The sequence below is a fragment of the Neophocaena asiaeorientalis genome, unplaced genomic scaffold, assembly GCF_003031525.2.
Source record: "Neophocaena asiaeorientalis asiaeorientalis breed wild unplaced genomic scaffold, Neophocaena_asiaeorientalis_V1.1 scaffold548, whole genome shotgun sequence".
In the NCBI taxonomy this organism is placed as follows: Eukaryota; Metazoa; Chordata; class Mammalia; order Artiodactyla; family Phocoenidae; genus Neophocaena; species Neophocaena asiaeorientalis.
In genome coordinates this window covers 209036-223906 of record NW_020172009.1, presented here as the reverse complement: position 1 = coordinate 223906, position 14871 = coordinate 209036, and the positions used below count along the sequence as shown (strand labels likewise).

At 52.0% G+C, this 14871-nt stretch overlaps 1 protein-coding gene across 10 annotated transcripts in view; it reads left to right on the top strand.

Annotated features, from left to right (window-relative positions):
• The window catches only part of TNIP1 (TNFAIP3 interacting protein 1), a 45150-nt gene that overhangs the window by 28984 nt on the left and 1295 nt on the right, over nucleotides 1-14871 (top strand). For 4 of the 10 annotated variants that reach the window (XM_024750150.1, XM_024750129.1, XM_024750173.1 and 1 more), the window contains 11 exons: nucleotides 294-414; nucleotides 2886-2945; nucleotides 4095-4184; nucleotides 5828-5893; nucleotides 6091-6222; nucleotides 8803-8931; nucleotides 11133-11264; nucleotides 11452-11577; nucleotides 12124-12186; nucleotides 12566-12757; nucleotides 13607-13697. In XM_024750150.1, the coding sequence (XP_024605918.1) occupies nucleotides 294-414; nucleotides 2886-2945; nucleotides 4095-4184; nucleotides 5828-5893; nucleotides 6091-6222; nucleotides 8803-8931; nucleotides 11133-11264; nucleotides 11452-11577; nucleotides 12124-12186; nucleotides 12566-12757; nucleotides 13607-13697 (1202 nt within the window). The remainder of the gene's footprint in view (nucleotides 1-293; nucleotides 415-2885; nucleotides 2946-4094; nucleotides 4185-5827; nucleotides 5894-6090; nucleotides 6223-8802; nucleotides 8932-11132; nucleotides 11265-11451; nucleotides 11578-12123; nucleotides 12187-12565; nucleotides 12758-13606; nucleotides 13698-14871) is intronic. The other 6 variants (XM_024750166.1, XM_024750141.1, XM_024750145.1 and 3 more) reach the window with 5 other exon arrangements.

The window sequence follows — 14871 nt, the reverse complement described above, 5'->3', positions numbered from 1 at the left end:
TCTCAGAGAGTGTGATCCAGGGTTCTTTAATGCAGTGTGGATGTATCCTGGAGATCTCATGTATACAGATGTCTCACAGTTGGGGAAGCCCTGTTGGTGAGCATCAGAGACTTCTAGGGAAGCCGAGCAAAGTGGCGTAAGGATGCCCTTTTTGGTTGCACCTGAGGGCAGGTCTCAGGGACTCGCCTTACTCCCCACGTCTCAGCTGCAACTCAGATGAGTAGCAGGTCTGAGGTCCCCAGGATCCTCGACCCAGGGCCAGCAATATGACCTCTCTCTTTGCCTCCAACCAGGGAGGAAAACCTGGAGCTCAGGAGGTTGTTGATGAGCAGCGGCAAAGATGGTGCCTCCAGATGGCCAGGCTCACCAAAGACGGAAGGCACGGGCAAGAAGGGGGCGGCCGCACAGCAGCAGGTATGTGGTCAGAAACTCCTTCCCCAGCACTGCAGTGGCTGGTGCCCAGCCTCCAGAGGCAGTGAGCCAGCCCCGCTGCTGGAAGCTTCTAGTTGTTAGACGGCGTTTCCTTGGCTTGTCCTGAGAGTCCACCTCCCTGTAGCTTCCACTCCTCAGCCCTTATTCTGTTACCAGCCACATGGAGCATCCCATTCCCTGGGACGCACGCTCAGCCTGCTGGCTGTGACTCTGGCTCCCTGGCCCCCACATGCCTTCTCTTCTCCAGGCTGAATAGCTGCAGTTTCTTGGGTCATTTCTTATAAAGGTGGTGTCTTGTCATTTGTGCAGTCTGGGCATATCCCCTGAACACATTCCAGTTTGTCAAGGTCTCTCTTCCAGGGTGGCTCCCAAAAATCAGTTTAATGTCTCAGATACCCCTGGTGGTATTAGGGTGTTAGGTTGAGAAAGCCCCTGAAAGGACTCTGTTAAGCTCCTGCCTGGGAGCCTCTGACACACAGAGAACAGGGTGTGGGCTGACTCAGCAAGGCCTACTAATGCCCTGGGCTGGCCCACCTGCCCCCTTCCCACCGCAGCTCCCAGCAATGGCTCACATCCAGTTCCCAGCTAGGAGCTGGCTGGCCCCTCGCCTGGTCTGTGCTGTGCTGCAGAGCTGAGTCCCAACTTTTTACTGACATGTTTTTCCTCTTTAATGGGGTTTAATGGCTGTACAGCAGGACTCAATGTCTTTAACAAACCCCACACTTGTGTAATAGTAATAATTATCCTAATAACTTAATTCCTTATTACTATGTGGCAATGTAGAGTTTACCTGGGATTTGCAAACTCATGTGATTTGGACGTCCTCTCTACATGTCAGGGAGGCAGGGCTGGGACTCTTACTCCGTGAGACAGCTATGGCAGGAGGTTTGGAGAGGTCCTGTGACATCACATCATCTAGATTCCTGCATCCACCTGCTATTAGGCAGATGTGGGGTGTGAGAGGGCAACATGCCGATGAATGGCCTTCTGAATCCCAGCCCATGAAGCCCCTCTCTGCTTCCGTTTACCCCTCAAGTCAGAGCCTGCCTTGTCTGCCCTCTTGAGGAAGTGACCTGTGGACTCTCCTGATCTCCCCTGGGTTCTCGGAAGTGTGTGGGCAGGCCTCTTCACTTTTCCAAAGCCCTTAACATCATTGACTTCTCGAAAGGCCAGATGCCCTTATTGCCCTGCCGGGGAGGAAGGTCCCGTAGGAGGCGTGCGTTCTGGGCAGTGGTGAAGCCTGTGCCCTGGAGTTGCATGTGGGTTGAGTGCTGACTCTACCTCTGGTCAGTGCTGCCACCTTGGACAAGTTGCATAACCTCTCTGACCTCGGTTTCCTCCTCTGTGAAATGGAGATAATGACACCGACCTCAGAAGGTCATTGGAGGATTCGGTGATGTGATGCCTGTACAGTAGGTTTAGCACTTGGCACGTGGTAAACAGTAAACATTGGCTTTTGCTCTTAATGGCAGATTTGATGCCTCTCTTCTCTGTGGAGGTTAAGGGTGCACCCAGGAGCACGGCACCCCCCTTCCTCCTTCCCCAGCGAGGGCAGGCCCATCTCTCACTTTTCCTAAAGGAGGTGAGACCGTCCCTGGAGGGTTCCCCCAGCCTTCTCCCTTTACTCCCGGGCACTATGGTGTACTTACAGACCTTAGCCTGTAGGGGCGCTTGAGCCTCACAAGTTCACTCAGCACCGTGCCCGCCCCCCCACCAGCCACAGGGGAGTGTGGACGGGAATGGGAAGGCAAGGAACAAAGAGAATGTGGGCAACGACTCCAGGACAAATGCTGTCGGACCCACAGGATGTCAGAGGTTGGGGCCCATCCTGTTTGATCTCTTTGTACCGAGGCCCAGAAAGGGTGTGGGTCTTGGCCTATATCAAGCAGGGACTTGGAGATAGAGCTGGTGTTCAGTTTCTGAATTGCTAGCATCCTGCGGCACATGGGATCCTAGTTCCCCGACCAGGGATCGAACCCGCACCCCCTGCAGTGGAAGCGCAGAGTCCTAACCACTGGACCGCCAGGGAATTGCCAGCACTTGCTATGTATAAAAAAATTTCTTTTTAACTTTTTATTTTGAGATAATTTTAGACTTACAGAAGAGTAGCAAAGTTGCCCAGAGAGTGCCCATCTCCCCATCGCCTTAACATCTCACCTAACCGTGGTTCAGTGATCAAAACCAGGAAATGAACATTGGCACAATACTATTAACTAAACTACAGTCTTTGTTCAGATTTCACCAGTTTTTCGCTCATGTCCGTTTTCTGTACCAGGATCGAATCCAGGATCCCACATGGCATTTATCAACAGTTGTCCTGTCTCCTTAGTTTCCTCTGTCTGTGACAGCGCCCAGTGGTTCTTTCATGAGCTTGAGGCTTTTGAGTTATACTGGCCAGTTATTTTGTAGAATGTCCCTCAACTTGGGCTCCTCTGATGTTTTCTTATGATTAGACTGACGTTACGGATTTGGACAAGAAGATCACTGGAGCACCATCTTGCGTCATGTCAAGGGTACATGATATCGATGTGTCTGTTTACATTCAATCTTGATCATTTGGCTAAAGGGGTGTCTGTCAGCTTTCTCCATAATAAAGGGGCTAATTTTCCCTTTGTAGTTAATAAATATTTACTTTTGAGGAGACACTTTGAGACTGCAGATGTCCTGTTTCTCCTTACACTAATTTTAGTATCCACTGGCGGATCTCACCTGCAGTGATTATTAATATAGTCTTCTAATGGTGATTTTGTGCTTCCCTCATTCCTTCTCTATTTACTAATTGGAATTTTTCTTCTCCCCCATCTGTTTATTCATTTATTTTTTTCTATTAATAGGGACTCAAGGATATTTATTTTATTCTTTGGCTTATAATCCAGCACTATTGCAATTTGTTTTCTTGTTCAAATTGTTCCAGCTTTGGTCATAGGAAGCTCTTTCAAGTTGTCTCCTGTGCCCATTTGATATGCCCTTCTTCTTCTTCTTCTTCTTCTTCTTCTTATGATTGAGCACTTCCTTACTTTCTGGCACCACAAGTCGCTCCATAATAACCTTATATTTTCCCTGCCCCAGGCCTGAAATTAACCACTTCTCCAAGGAGTCCTGTTTCTTTTCGTTAGAGAATGGTATTTAGAAACCAAGATCTGTGCTCATTGCTATTGGATTGACACTGCTTTAGGCCCTCTCAGAGGTCAGAGCTAGGAAATACATGTACTAATCACACATGCACACATACCTTTATTTGTGTATCTTTTTAAAAACATTTTAAAAATAAACATTTTATAAAATGTTAAAAAAAATGTGTAACTCTTGCCTTCCAGGCTGGAGCATTTTTGGCTGATGGGTAGGGGAGGAGAGGGCAGCTGGCAATGCCTTAGAGGTAGAGCCTGAGCAGGAAAAGAAGTGGCCATGGAGGGGCGGGGGAGGGAGAGGGAAAGGTCTGGGAGCCCCTGAGGGTCAGGGAGGGGGAATAATGATCTCCATGGACTTCCCGAAGGGACTCAGTCATATATGGGACGAGTATCAGTGTCCTGGTGGGTGGGAGGGTAGAGAGGCAAGAGACAGAGGGCTGGGTCTCATGGGTGAGCAGCCTTAGAGGGGCACTGAGTAGGGGAGAGAATTGTTACTTGAGGCTCTGCTGAAGGCCCCTCTGTGTTTCTCCTCAGGCTGGTGTGACAGCAGGTAAAGTCCCAGAGGTGGGAGCCTTGGGTGCTGCTGAGAAGAAGGTGAGGATGCTGGAGCAGCAGCGCACAGAGGTAGGTGGCTGGAGGGAGTGGTGGTGGTTGGGGAAGACCCTTCCTCACTCCTGGGACCAGCAGGACAAAGACCCTCCCTGGCCCTCTGGCTCCGGCTAGGCCCAGGTCTCTGTGATGCGTTGCCATGGTGACTACTGAACCATCTGCCCATGGGTGAGAGATGCTGCTTTTCCCTGGCTCTTGTCTCCTGATCAGTTCCCCTACCCACAGGAGTTACTCTGAGGAGGTGGCATTTGGGGTATGGCCTAAAATTGCTGCGGGGGGTAGTTTAGGAAGGCTCCCATGGTAAACCCTGGATGGTGGAGAGAGGTTGTGATAAGAGGCAAGTTTTAGCATCAGGAATGGGGAGTCTGGGGTTCATCTGTCACCACGCAGCTGGTTCAGGGAGGAACTGTCACAGAAAGAGAGATCCCATACCTGCTTGCAGCACTGCTTCTAATCAGTTGAGAGTCTCCAGAAGTTGAGGCTCTTTCCTTGTGTCTCGTGCATAGTCTTCCTCTGTCCCCACCCCCGGTATTTCTGGACCAGAGGTGGGAGCCCCATCGTCTCTATTCTGTGAGCCCCTCCTCTCCACACAGCCCTGTCCTTGTCCCAGTCCCTGGGCCTTTCTGCCCTCCCTGGTCCTCCAGCACATCTGAAAGTCATGTTCTCTTGTTTATATGCATATTCATTTTAGTTTTCTTTTTGTATTACTGTAAGGTTTTTTTTTTTTTTCTGATTACAGAAGTTATATAATGTTCATTATAAAAAGATCGAGAATCTCACCTCCTGGAGATGACCACAGTTGATAACAGTTCATTGTATATTCCTCAGTTTTGTCTGTATACTTACTAATGTATGATGTTTGTGAAAATATCATACATACCACATTGCAGATTGCTTTTTTCCTTTCTTTCCTTAAAATTAACTATATCTTTGAGGGTATTTATTTATATGTAAAACATACCCTGTGTTTCTTTAATTCTGAGTACTTTTTATCATATTTTAATGTTTTTGAACTTGGGATGCCGTTTCCATTGTTAATTTAACGATGTTAGGTTGTTTTTCTTCCTCGAATTCTTGTTATATCAAGATTATGGCAAATAATTAGTATCATCTCAGAACGGAGGCAATGTACTAGGCACCGGAATTTCTGAAGAGCTGTGCAGTGCTCCATTTTCTGTTTATTCTGTCATTTCCTTAACCTGTTTCTGATGCTCAGGTTGACCTCTAGATTTTTTTGCAATATAAATATCGTTGAGATGATCAGCAGTACACATATTTTTTACACACTTGTACAAGTGCTTCTTTTGGTTACATTTTTCAGAGTGGCAATATTTGGTTAAAGAGAACGAGAATTTGAAATTTAAATACAGAGTCCCAAATTGCCCTCCACATGGGTGTGTGTTCATAATTCTACAATAAAAACTATATACTCTTTCTGTGTCTTGGTGTTAGCCTTGCCTTCCCGGCAAGGGTAAAATGTGGCGGTTGATAAAGGTGATTTGCTCTGAGGAACGTTTCTGAGAAGCGCAGGATCGAGGCAGTGTGTGTAGCTGCTGTCCACGCACGCTGCACACGCCTGCAAAGCTGGTGTTGGAGGAGTTGGCTCTCTTTGGTCGTTCTCTGCTTATCTCCTGCCCACCTCAATCTCTCCCCCGCAGCTGCTGGAAGTGAACAAGCAATGGGACCAGCATTTCCGGTCCATGAAGCAGCAGTATGAGCAGAAGGTACTGTGGGGGTGATGGGAACTCAAGGCTGGAGCCCTGCTTCACAGCTGGGCTGTGGGGGTGATGGGAACTCAAGGCTGGAGCCCTGCTTCACAGCTGGGCTCTCTGGGCAGCGTGCTGCTTCCCTCGCAGCAGCCTTGAACCTTGGACGTTCACCCCGGCCCTCACACACTCCCTTTCTCTGCCTCTGAACTCAGATCACTGAGCTGCGCCAGAAGCTGGCGGACCTGCAGAAGCAGGTGACTGACCTGGAGGCCGAGCGGGAGCAGAAGCAGCGTGACTTTGACCGCAAGCTCCTCCTGGCCAAGTCCAAGATAGAAATGGAGGAGGCAAGTGTGACTGTTGGTCCCACAGGTTCAGCTCCGGGGGGCCAGCCCTCTCCTCCCCAGCCGTCTGGAGCTAGGGGAGTAAACAATCAGGGGTGGGACTCAGGAGACGCGGGTTCCATCTCTGACTCCAGTACTCAAGGGCTGTGTGGCCAGAGGCAAAAGCACTTTCCTTCCTCGTGCCTCAGTTTCCCATCTGAAAATTGAGATTGGATTAGTTATTCTTTTCATTTTTTTTCTTGTTTTTATACCGAAGAGCTTTGGTTCAGTTAAAATCTTATGATCTAGGGAACTGCACAGGGAAGCACAGAATGTAAGAGATTCCGCAGGCCTGCTCTAGTACACTTGATGAGCTGGGCGCTGCCGAATGTGTACAGTGGTGAGGGCTGTTTGTGGGCGAGGGGCTCCAGCATTAGACAGAGCTTCCTTCAGTCCTTCTTCTGGTCACTGTTCGACAGATCATGCCCTGGGCACTGTGCTGGGCACACAGACGCAGCAGTGAACAGTCAACCCCACCCTCGGGGGAAGAGATGTGGGACATCTAATTACAGAAGCAAATGAGTAGACATGTGTTAAGTACGACACAGGAGAAGTTACAGGGATCAGGGCGAGAGCATAAAGGGGGCCTGGATTCATTCTGTGGGGGGCCCAGGAACAGGTCCCCTGAAGAAGTAGCATCTGATCTGTGATGTGTGTGACTGACACCGGCCAAGGCCCTTCAGGATCCTGGAGCAGCTTAAAGAGGAAAGGCCATTTGACCCCCAGGCTCTCTGGAGATTTTATTTCTGTCACCATGCCTTCTCCTTCATGAGAACTGTGTACGGGCTGCTTTTGCCTGACTTAGAAATGGCCATTTCCAGCAGAGTTCCTTCCCATCAGTATGCAACACCCAGGGGCCTTCTCCGAGCGGTCAGCCTGCCTTGGGGACCGCCCCGTACCTTGGAGATGTGTGTTAGGGAGGACACTGCCTGTCTTTTCTGGTGAGTGTACAGTCACAGCTTGGGATTGTCACAGCCAGACCCTGGCTCACGTTAGTGGGTGGGATAAGTTCCTGGCATCTGACACTCTGCCCTGTCAGCTGGGGGAAAGGCGCGATGTTTCAAGACAAAAGCGTGGCCCTATGGATAGGGACACATGGCCATAGAGGCCGTGCTGACCCGGGAGCCTCTTAAGCGGGGAGTCCGCAACAACTCCCACAAGATCCAGCCAAGGCTGCCCTTGGCCATCTTTGGCTGAAAGCAGCTCACCAGCTAGTTTGTAGGATATTGACATATTCACACGATACAGATACAGTGAGAGTTTCCCTGGACCGTCTCCCCTCACTACCCCCACCACCCCAATTCCAGGCTCTTCCCAGTGGTAACCATGGTTACCAGGCCTCTTATCACAAATAAACACACAGAAATAGACAGTTTAATATGGGTGTGTCTGGTCTTTCCTCTGCACTGTGCTGCCCTCTTCTATTTTAAACACTTGCTTTGACTTGCAAGGGGACAGAGAACACCAGAATTAGGAGACCTGGGTTCTAGTCTAGCCCCAGCTCACAGCGTGGCCTTGGGTAAGTCACCTCCCCTCTCTGGGTAGTCATTTGCTGTCGTGTAAAGGGGCTAGGACTTGATGTTCTCTGAGGGCCATTCCAGATGTGGCTCTTTGCGATGAAGAACCTGGATTGTTCCATAGTAGGTATGGAAGCAGTGCTTCCACCTTGAAGCCTTCCCTGGTTTCTTTTCAGCTGTAGTATTCTTTCTTTTAACCTCACAGTAGTACTTTGTTTCTTCGTGGAGGAACCCTTTCTGCCTTGTGCTGCATTTATTTCTATGAAGGTCTTATCTCCTTTGGGCTCAGAGACTGTAAGAGCTGAAAGCTCCTTTGGAGACTTTCGGTGGCTTACCGCTTTCTGTGCGTCATAGAAGACCCCTGTGCGAATCTGGTGAAAACTGTGGCTTTTCTCTCTAGAAAGTTGCACAGTCAAAATTGTGTGCTTGGGAGCTTCCCTGGTGGCGCAGTGGTTGAGAGTCCGCCTGCCGATGCAGGGGACACGGGTTCGTGCCCCAGTCCGGGAAGATCCCACGTGCCGCAGAGCGGCTGGGCCCGTGAGCCATGGCTGCTGAGCCTGCGCGTCCGGAGCCTGTTGCTCCGCAACGGGAGAGGCCACAACAGTGAGAGGCCCGCATACCGCAAAAAAAAAAAAAAAAAAAAAAATTGTGTGCTCGGTTTAGGGACTCACAGACCTCCTGAAGCCCACCTGTGACTCCTGTTACGAACCCTTACCTGTGGCAGATAGGAGAGCTTAGACCAGAGAGGGCTGGGACAGTGCCCAAGGGCTCAGCTCACTGTTGGAGGAGCTGGTGGCAGAACCCGGGGCCTTTCATTCAACTGAGCCCCCCTTCCTTGAGGACAGGACCATGTAGACCTTACCGCTCTCACCCGGGTGCATCGCCTGGGGCCTTGTGCATGAGCATCGTGGGGCAGCAGAGTGAGAGCGAGAGGGGAGGCATGGCCACGCGCAGGGCGGGGCGGGCAGTCAGGGAGTCTAGGCCTCCTGGAGAGGCTCCCTGCTTACCAGTCCTGTGTTCCCTGCAGACTGACAAGGAGCAGCTGACAGCAGAGGCCAAGGAGCTGCGCCAGAAGGTCAAATACCTGCAGGATCAGCTGAGCCCGCTCACCCGGCAGCGGGAGTACCAGGAAAAGGAGATTCAGCGGCTCAACAAGGTGGGCGCATCAGCTGTGGTCCGTTGGGCGGGCAGGGCTTCCCTGAGCCAGCCGCGGTGCCCACCCTGTGGCCGGTGCCTCAGACCCTCAGCTCAGGAGGGGCGACTCCTGGGTCAGGGCGAAGGCGCTGAGGCTCTCGGTGCTGCCCCGTGATTTCCGCCACCTCTCCCTTCCCCTCCCCGCACGCCGAGTGCCAGGCTGGGACGACCCCATGCTTGCTCCCCTGTGGGCCCTTGGACGTGCTGTTCGCTCACACAGTGCCACCCCCTCATCGTTCAGGTTTAGCTTTAACACTGCCTCCTCGGTGAGGCCTTCGCAACCCAAGTCTCCTTTGAGCTCCCTATTCTGTGTGTCTAAAGTACCGGCAGCTTCTTTCACACCCCTTCTGGCATTTTCTTGTGATTACTTACCAATGACCTGTCTTCCCATCTGACTGTGGGAGGTGTGCGTCTTCACCAGAGTACGTATCCCCCAGCACCTGGCACCAAGCCCGTACGTGCTCAGGAAGAACTCACTGAAGGGAATGCGGGGGTCACTGGCCTGAGGTTCCTGCCCTCGAGAAGGGGGATCCAGGGAGATATGGGGCTCAGGGTGGGGGTGGGAGAGCCCAGGTAAAGCGGGAACCCTTTGCTCTGAGCCACGGTGAGAGGCAGTGGGCCGGGTTGGGCTGGGGGCTGTTTCTGGTCCCAGGTTATAGCCCCTGCCCGCCTTCCAGTGCAGGGGCTCAAGGAACAAGCTGACAGGAGGGGCTTTGAAAGGAAACTTTCTCCTAAGGCTTAGCTTTTCCTGCTGTGGAGCCTGTGCTCAGCGTTTCCTCCCGTCCTGTCTGTCTGCCTTTCCCTTCTGCCTGCTTTTCCTGCTCACAGCGGGCTCCGCTGTGAGTTTGCATTCACTAGGCCCCGGGGGTGACCTTTTCTGTTTGGTTTTGGTGTTTGGTAAGCACTGATGATGCTGAGCGTGGGGCCCTGGGACCTGTTCTCAGGGAAAAGAGTGGTCTGTCCTGAGCTGGGGGAATTGGGGGTCTAAATCCAGGCAGCACGTCGTACATGCTGCTGGTTGTAGGGCTGACTCAGACAGGGTCACTGCCCTCCAGGTTTCTGTGGCATAGCTGGGGGCAGACACTCCCTGTCCCTGGACCTCAGCCTGCTCATCTGGAAAATGGGGCAGACGGAGGAGGAGGGTGCAGTGCAGCCATAGCCGCCCCTTGAGCGTCCTGGATTTACTCCTGGCTCAGCAGGTGTCCTCATGTTTCTGGGGGAGTCTTGGAGACCAAGTGGGGCCCAAGTCCAAGTTGGGGAAGGTTTCCTTTATCTCCCCAAGGTCCAGGGAGGCACTGTGAGCAGTGCTGACGCATGGCCAGCAGAGGCCCTGCTGCCTAGGGAGCTAAAGTCCAGGTGGTGGTGAGGATGTTCAGTCTTGAGAGGTGTTCCAAAGTCCTCAAGCAACACGTTCACAGGGTTGAAGGGGAAAATCAGTCAATGGAAAACTTTTAAGAGAATGTAAGCACACTGTTTACGTAAGGAAAGGTATCTGGCGGACATGGTAAAGTAGGGGTGCTTTTAAAATTTTCAAAATGCTATTTGGTGATGTTTCAGCCCATTTTCAGGGTTGGAAAGGTAAAATATTAATTAAGTCAAAATTAAAATCCAGGCTAATCTAATACAGAAGAGCTGGGGATGGAGAGGTTGGCTTGGTGGGAATGGGTTACGGAAGCTGAGGAATCACAGGGCAGGCAGTTGTCGAGGAGACTGAAATTTCTTTCCCCAAAGGACTTAGTATTCTTTCTAGGTCTGGGTGCTAAGAATTGAGCCACTCATCCTCAGGAAAGGAGATTTCTCCCCTCTACAAAAAGACCACAGGTTAGGCTGCCGGTTAAGAGCACACACTGGCTTTGAATCCCTGCTTTGCCACTTACTAGCTGTGTGACTTTGGACAAATCACTTCAGGTCTCTGAACCTCAGTTTTCACATCCATAAAATGGGGATGATGGGCACAATCTTTTCTTCATAGGACTGTGGCGAGGAGTCAGTGAGATGATGTGTGTATAGTGTTCATAAATAAGACAGCACTTGTTAAGTAGTGGTGGTTATTATTATTGTTATCAGGAAAGGGGCCTTTCAGTGGGGCCTGACCCTTCCAATGAGGCCTGACTTCCAGGGGCTTTCTGCTGATGGGCCCGTCTCCTCTGTTCCTGATTCCAGGCCCTGGAGGAAGCACTGAGTATCCAGGCCTCCCCCTCATCTCCAGCAGCAGCATTCGGGAGCCCGGAAGGAGCTGGAGGCCTGCTAAGGAAACAGGAGCTGGTCACGCAGAATGAGTTGCTGAAACAGCAGGTGAGGCTAGGGGGAAGAGGTTCCTCCCCACAGGGATTTTTGAGATGTGGTGAAACCAGTTTTGATGTCTGACTCCCATCAGGAAGCCCGGGGTTCTAGGCCTGAGCACGTCTGAGCCTCCACTCAGAACTGCCCCTCCTGCCTCATCCCTTTCTCCCCACCTCCCCACCCCTTACCACCCCTTCAGGTGAAGATTTTTGAGGAGGACTTCCAGAGGGAGCGTAGCGACCGGGAGCGCATGAATGAGGAGAAGGAAGAGCTGAAGAAGCAGGTGGAGAAACTGCAAGCCCAGGTCACCCTGTCACATGCCCAGGTGACAAGAGCTGGACCAAGGAGGGGGCAGCTGGCTGTCCTCACGGGGAGGGGGCATGGATTGGAGGGTCCCTGGTGAGACTGGATGTCAGGACACTCACTGATACTCCTTTCAGCTCTGCTGCGACATTTCTGTGGCCCTCAGAAAGGCCCTTCCCTTCTCTGACCTGTAGCTCTGATTTTCCACAATCAGTTTTCATGCCTTAAAAGAGCAAATTTAGGAGTTAGCTCTGAGCCATCCACTCTCTCCCACATTGGAACTAAAAGGTGTTAATGCGAAAGCACGGAAGCAGTAAGGCTCACGCAACCCTCCTGACCTGTGTTCAGACCACCCCCAGTGATGGGTGAGCAGGCCTTACCTGCAGCCGGCAGCCTGAGCTGTGCTGTGTCTCATAGGGCCCTTTCCCGGGGCTGGGCCAGGCAGGACAGCCCAGAGCGGTGCCTCATGCGTTGGCTGGTCAACCCTGTGGTTGGTTGGGCCCTGGATCCAGGCCTGGCCAGGAAACACCTAGGCTGACGGTCTTCTCTCCTTCCCTCCTTCTCTCAGCTAAAAGCCTTCAAAGATGAAAGGGCGAAAGATGCCCTGAGACAGCAGAAGAGGAAAGCAAAGGTGAGGAGGCTTGAGGGAGGAAGCAGCACTTATTGCATTTTACCTCCTTCAGGGTGCTGCAGTCACTGGTGGGGGCATCGTTTGCTCAGGTGCCCAGCTAACTAATGAGGTAATGCGGGTGGAGCATTCATAACAGTACTTGGTACAGAATAAGTGCTCAGGACACACTAACTGTTATCATAGCTGATATTCTGTGCCCATGTACCAGTTTTCCATGCCCATGTGCCACTCTTGTGTGCATGTGCCAGCCTTCCGTGGCCACGTGCCAGTCTTTAGAGAACTGAGATTCTAAGTAGAGAACGGGAGACGGGATGGGTGTCACTGGGACGGCCCATGCAGCCTGTCACAGGCCAGAGCCAGATGTCAGCCTTTCTTGCAGACCTCGGCAGACCGCTACCACCTGGAGCCCCACCTGGAGCATCTCTACGGGGCCTACCCCTACGCCTACCCACCCGTGCCCCCCGTTGTGCCACACCGTGGCTTTGAGGACTGGTCCCAGATCCGCTACCCGCCTCCCCCCACGGCCATGGAGCACCCACCCCAGCTTCCCAACTCGCGCCTCTTCCACCTGGTTAGTCTGTGCCCCTCTTTCACTCCAGGACACACAGGCCACCCAGACACATTCCAGAGGGCAAGGTCAAGTGAGGGAGTCAGAAGCTGCATCGTCGGCCCCTTCTGAACAGCACTGTGGCATGCGGCCTGCTGTCCCGGGGCAGGACCTTCCAGCCCAGGGCTGCTCAGGGTCACTGGTGTAGGACAGAAAAGGCCAAGTAAGGGAGTGGGCCCAGAAGCAGGGCTTTCTCCCACCCACCAGGCCAGGGGTACTGGAGTTTGGGTTTGGCCTTCTTTATAACCTCTGCTTGGAACCAGGTATCAGATCCTCACCATGCATCCTCTCCCTTTGCTTTTCTTTCTCTTTTCCCTTTTCAGTTTCCTTTCCTTTTCTCTTTTCTTCCATTTTTTTGGCTGCTTTTTTCTTCTCTTGCTTATCATTCTGTCTCCAAAGAGCTGCCATCACCTGTCCCATCCTCTGCAGTGCCTCTGCCACAGCCCCCTCAGGCACCCCCACTGTCACCTGGTGACAGCTGCCTTCCATCCAGCTTCTCCCACCATGACCGTTCCTTACATGCATCTTTAAACACTGGAGTGTACTGCGGCGCTTAAGAGATTAGCTCCAGGATTATAGAGACCTGGACGCAAATCAAAGCTTGGCCACTTGCCTAACTGGACGACCTTCAACAAGTTGCTTAACCCATCTGAGCCTCAGTTTGCTAACCTGTAAAATGGGGGTGGCAACCTGGGTAGTTGTAAGGATTCAGTTATACTCGATTAATATGAACTTAGTACTATCCCGGCACAGTATCTGCTACTGTAATTTTCAAGTATGGTAATTGATTACTAAGCACCAGTGTTGTTGCAGCCAGAATACACCTGGCGGCTGCCCTGTGGAGGGATACACAATCAGAGCTCCCAAGTGATGGGCTCACCCACGGCCAGGCCTACGGAACCAGGTGAGCATGATCCCCTGGTAAGGAGCCTTGTCTTCCATGGGGGGAGATAACGTCTTATCTGCCAGTATCACCCCCGTTTGGGGACGATGATATTGCTACCTTCTGATCTAGGTGGAGGAGGAGGCCCAGCTTTCTGAAATAGTGTTGAGAAGAAAGGGATGGTGACTGCATCATGAGGGGGTTGAAACCATTCCTTCCTTCATTACAGTTCAGGGTCTAAATGCTGTGTGCTGTACGAGGTTCTGGGGAAGCTCGGAAATGGTCCCAGCCCTTATGGCCTTACTGTCTAGTGAGGCAGGCAGAAATGAATGGTTAAAATCATACCAATGGGCATACAGCTGCACTCAAGTGCCCTGAAGGAAGAAGAGCAGGTTTCTATGAGAGCAGACAACAGAGGGACCTGACCCAGCCTGGGTGCCATGGTGTTTGAGTTGAGACCCTCAGAATGAGTGGCATTAACGAGGTAAAGAGGCAGAAGCCAAGGGTGTTCTTGCAGAGAAAGGACAAATGCAAAGGCCTTGTTGGGAGGGGATGAAGAACTGTGGCCAACCTGAGGATTGAGAGAAGGCTGGCGTGGCTGGAGCCAGGAACAAGGTGGGGAAGGGGGGGATGGGCAAGGCAAGGTCAGGGAGGTTGGCGGGTCCTGGCCAAGAGGGCCTTGTAGGCCACGGCAGGAGGGCTGGTCTTTATCCTACGGATGATGTGCAGTCCTTGGACATTTTAAAATCAGAGTGGCGTGGGAATTCCCTGGCGGTCCAGTGGTTAGGACTCTGTGCTTCCACTGCAGGGGGCCCAGGTTCAATCCCTGGTCGGGGAACTAAGATCCCACAAGCCCTGCCGTGCGGCCAAAAAAATAAAAAAATAAATAATAAAATAAAATCAGAGTGGCATGAGAGATTAGATTTGCATTTTTTAAAGCTCCCTCTGGCCACGGTGTCCGCCATAAACAGTTGGGAACTGGAGGTCTGTTCGCCAGTCACAAGAGCACCCTGGGTCCTTGGTCACTCCCTCACTTTCTGCAAGGCTCTCATGGGGTACAAGGCACTGCCTTGCCTGCGGGGCTTCTGGGAGCAGAATTGCAACTAAGGGGAGCAATAAGAGAGGCCAAGTCCATCTCAGCAGGAAGAGGAGTTTTCTAAGGGTCGCAGCTGTGCCAGGAGGTCGAGTGCCCCTC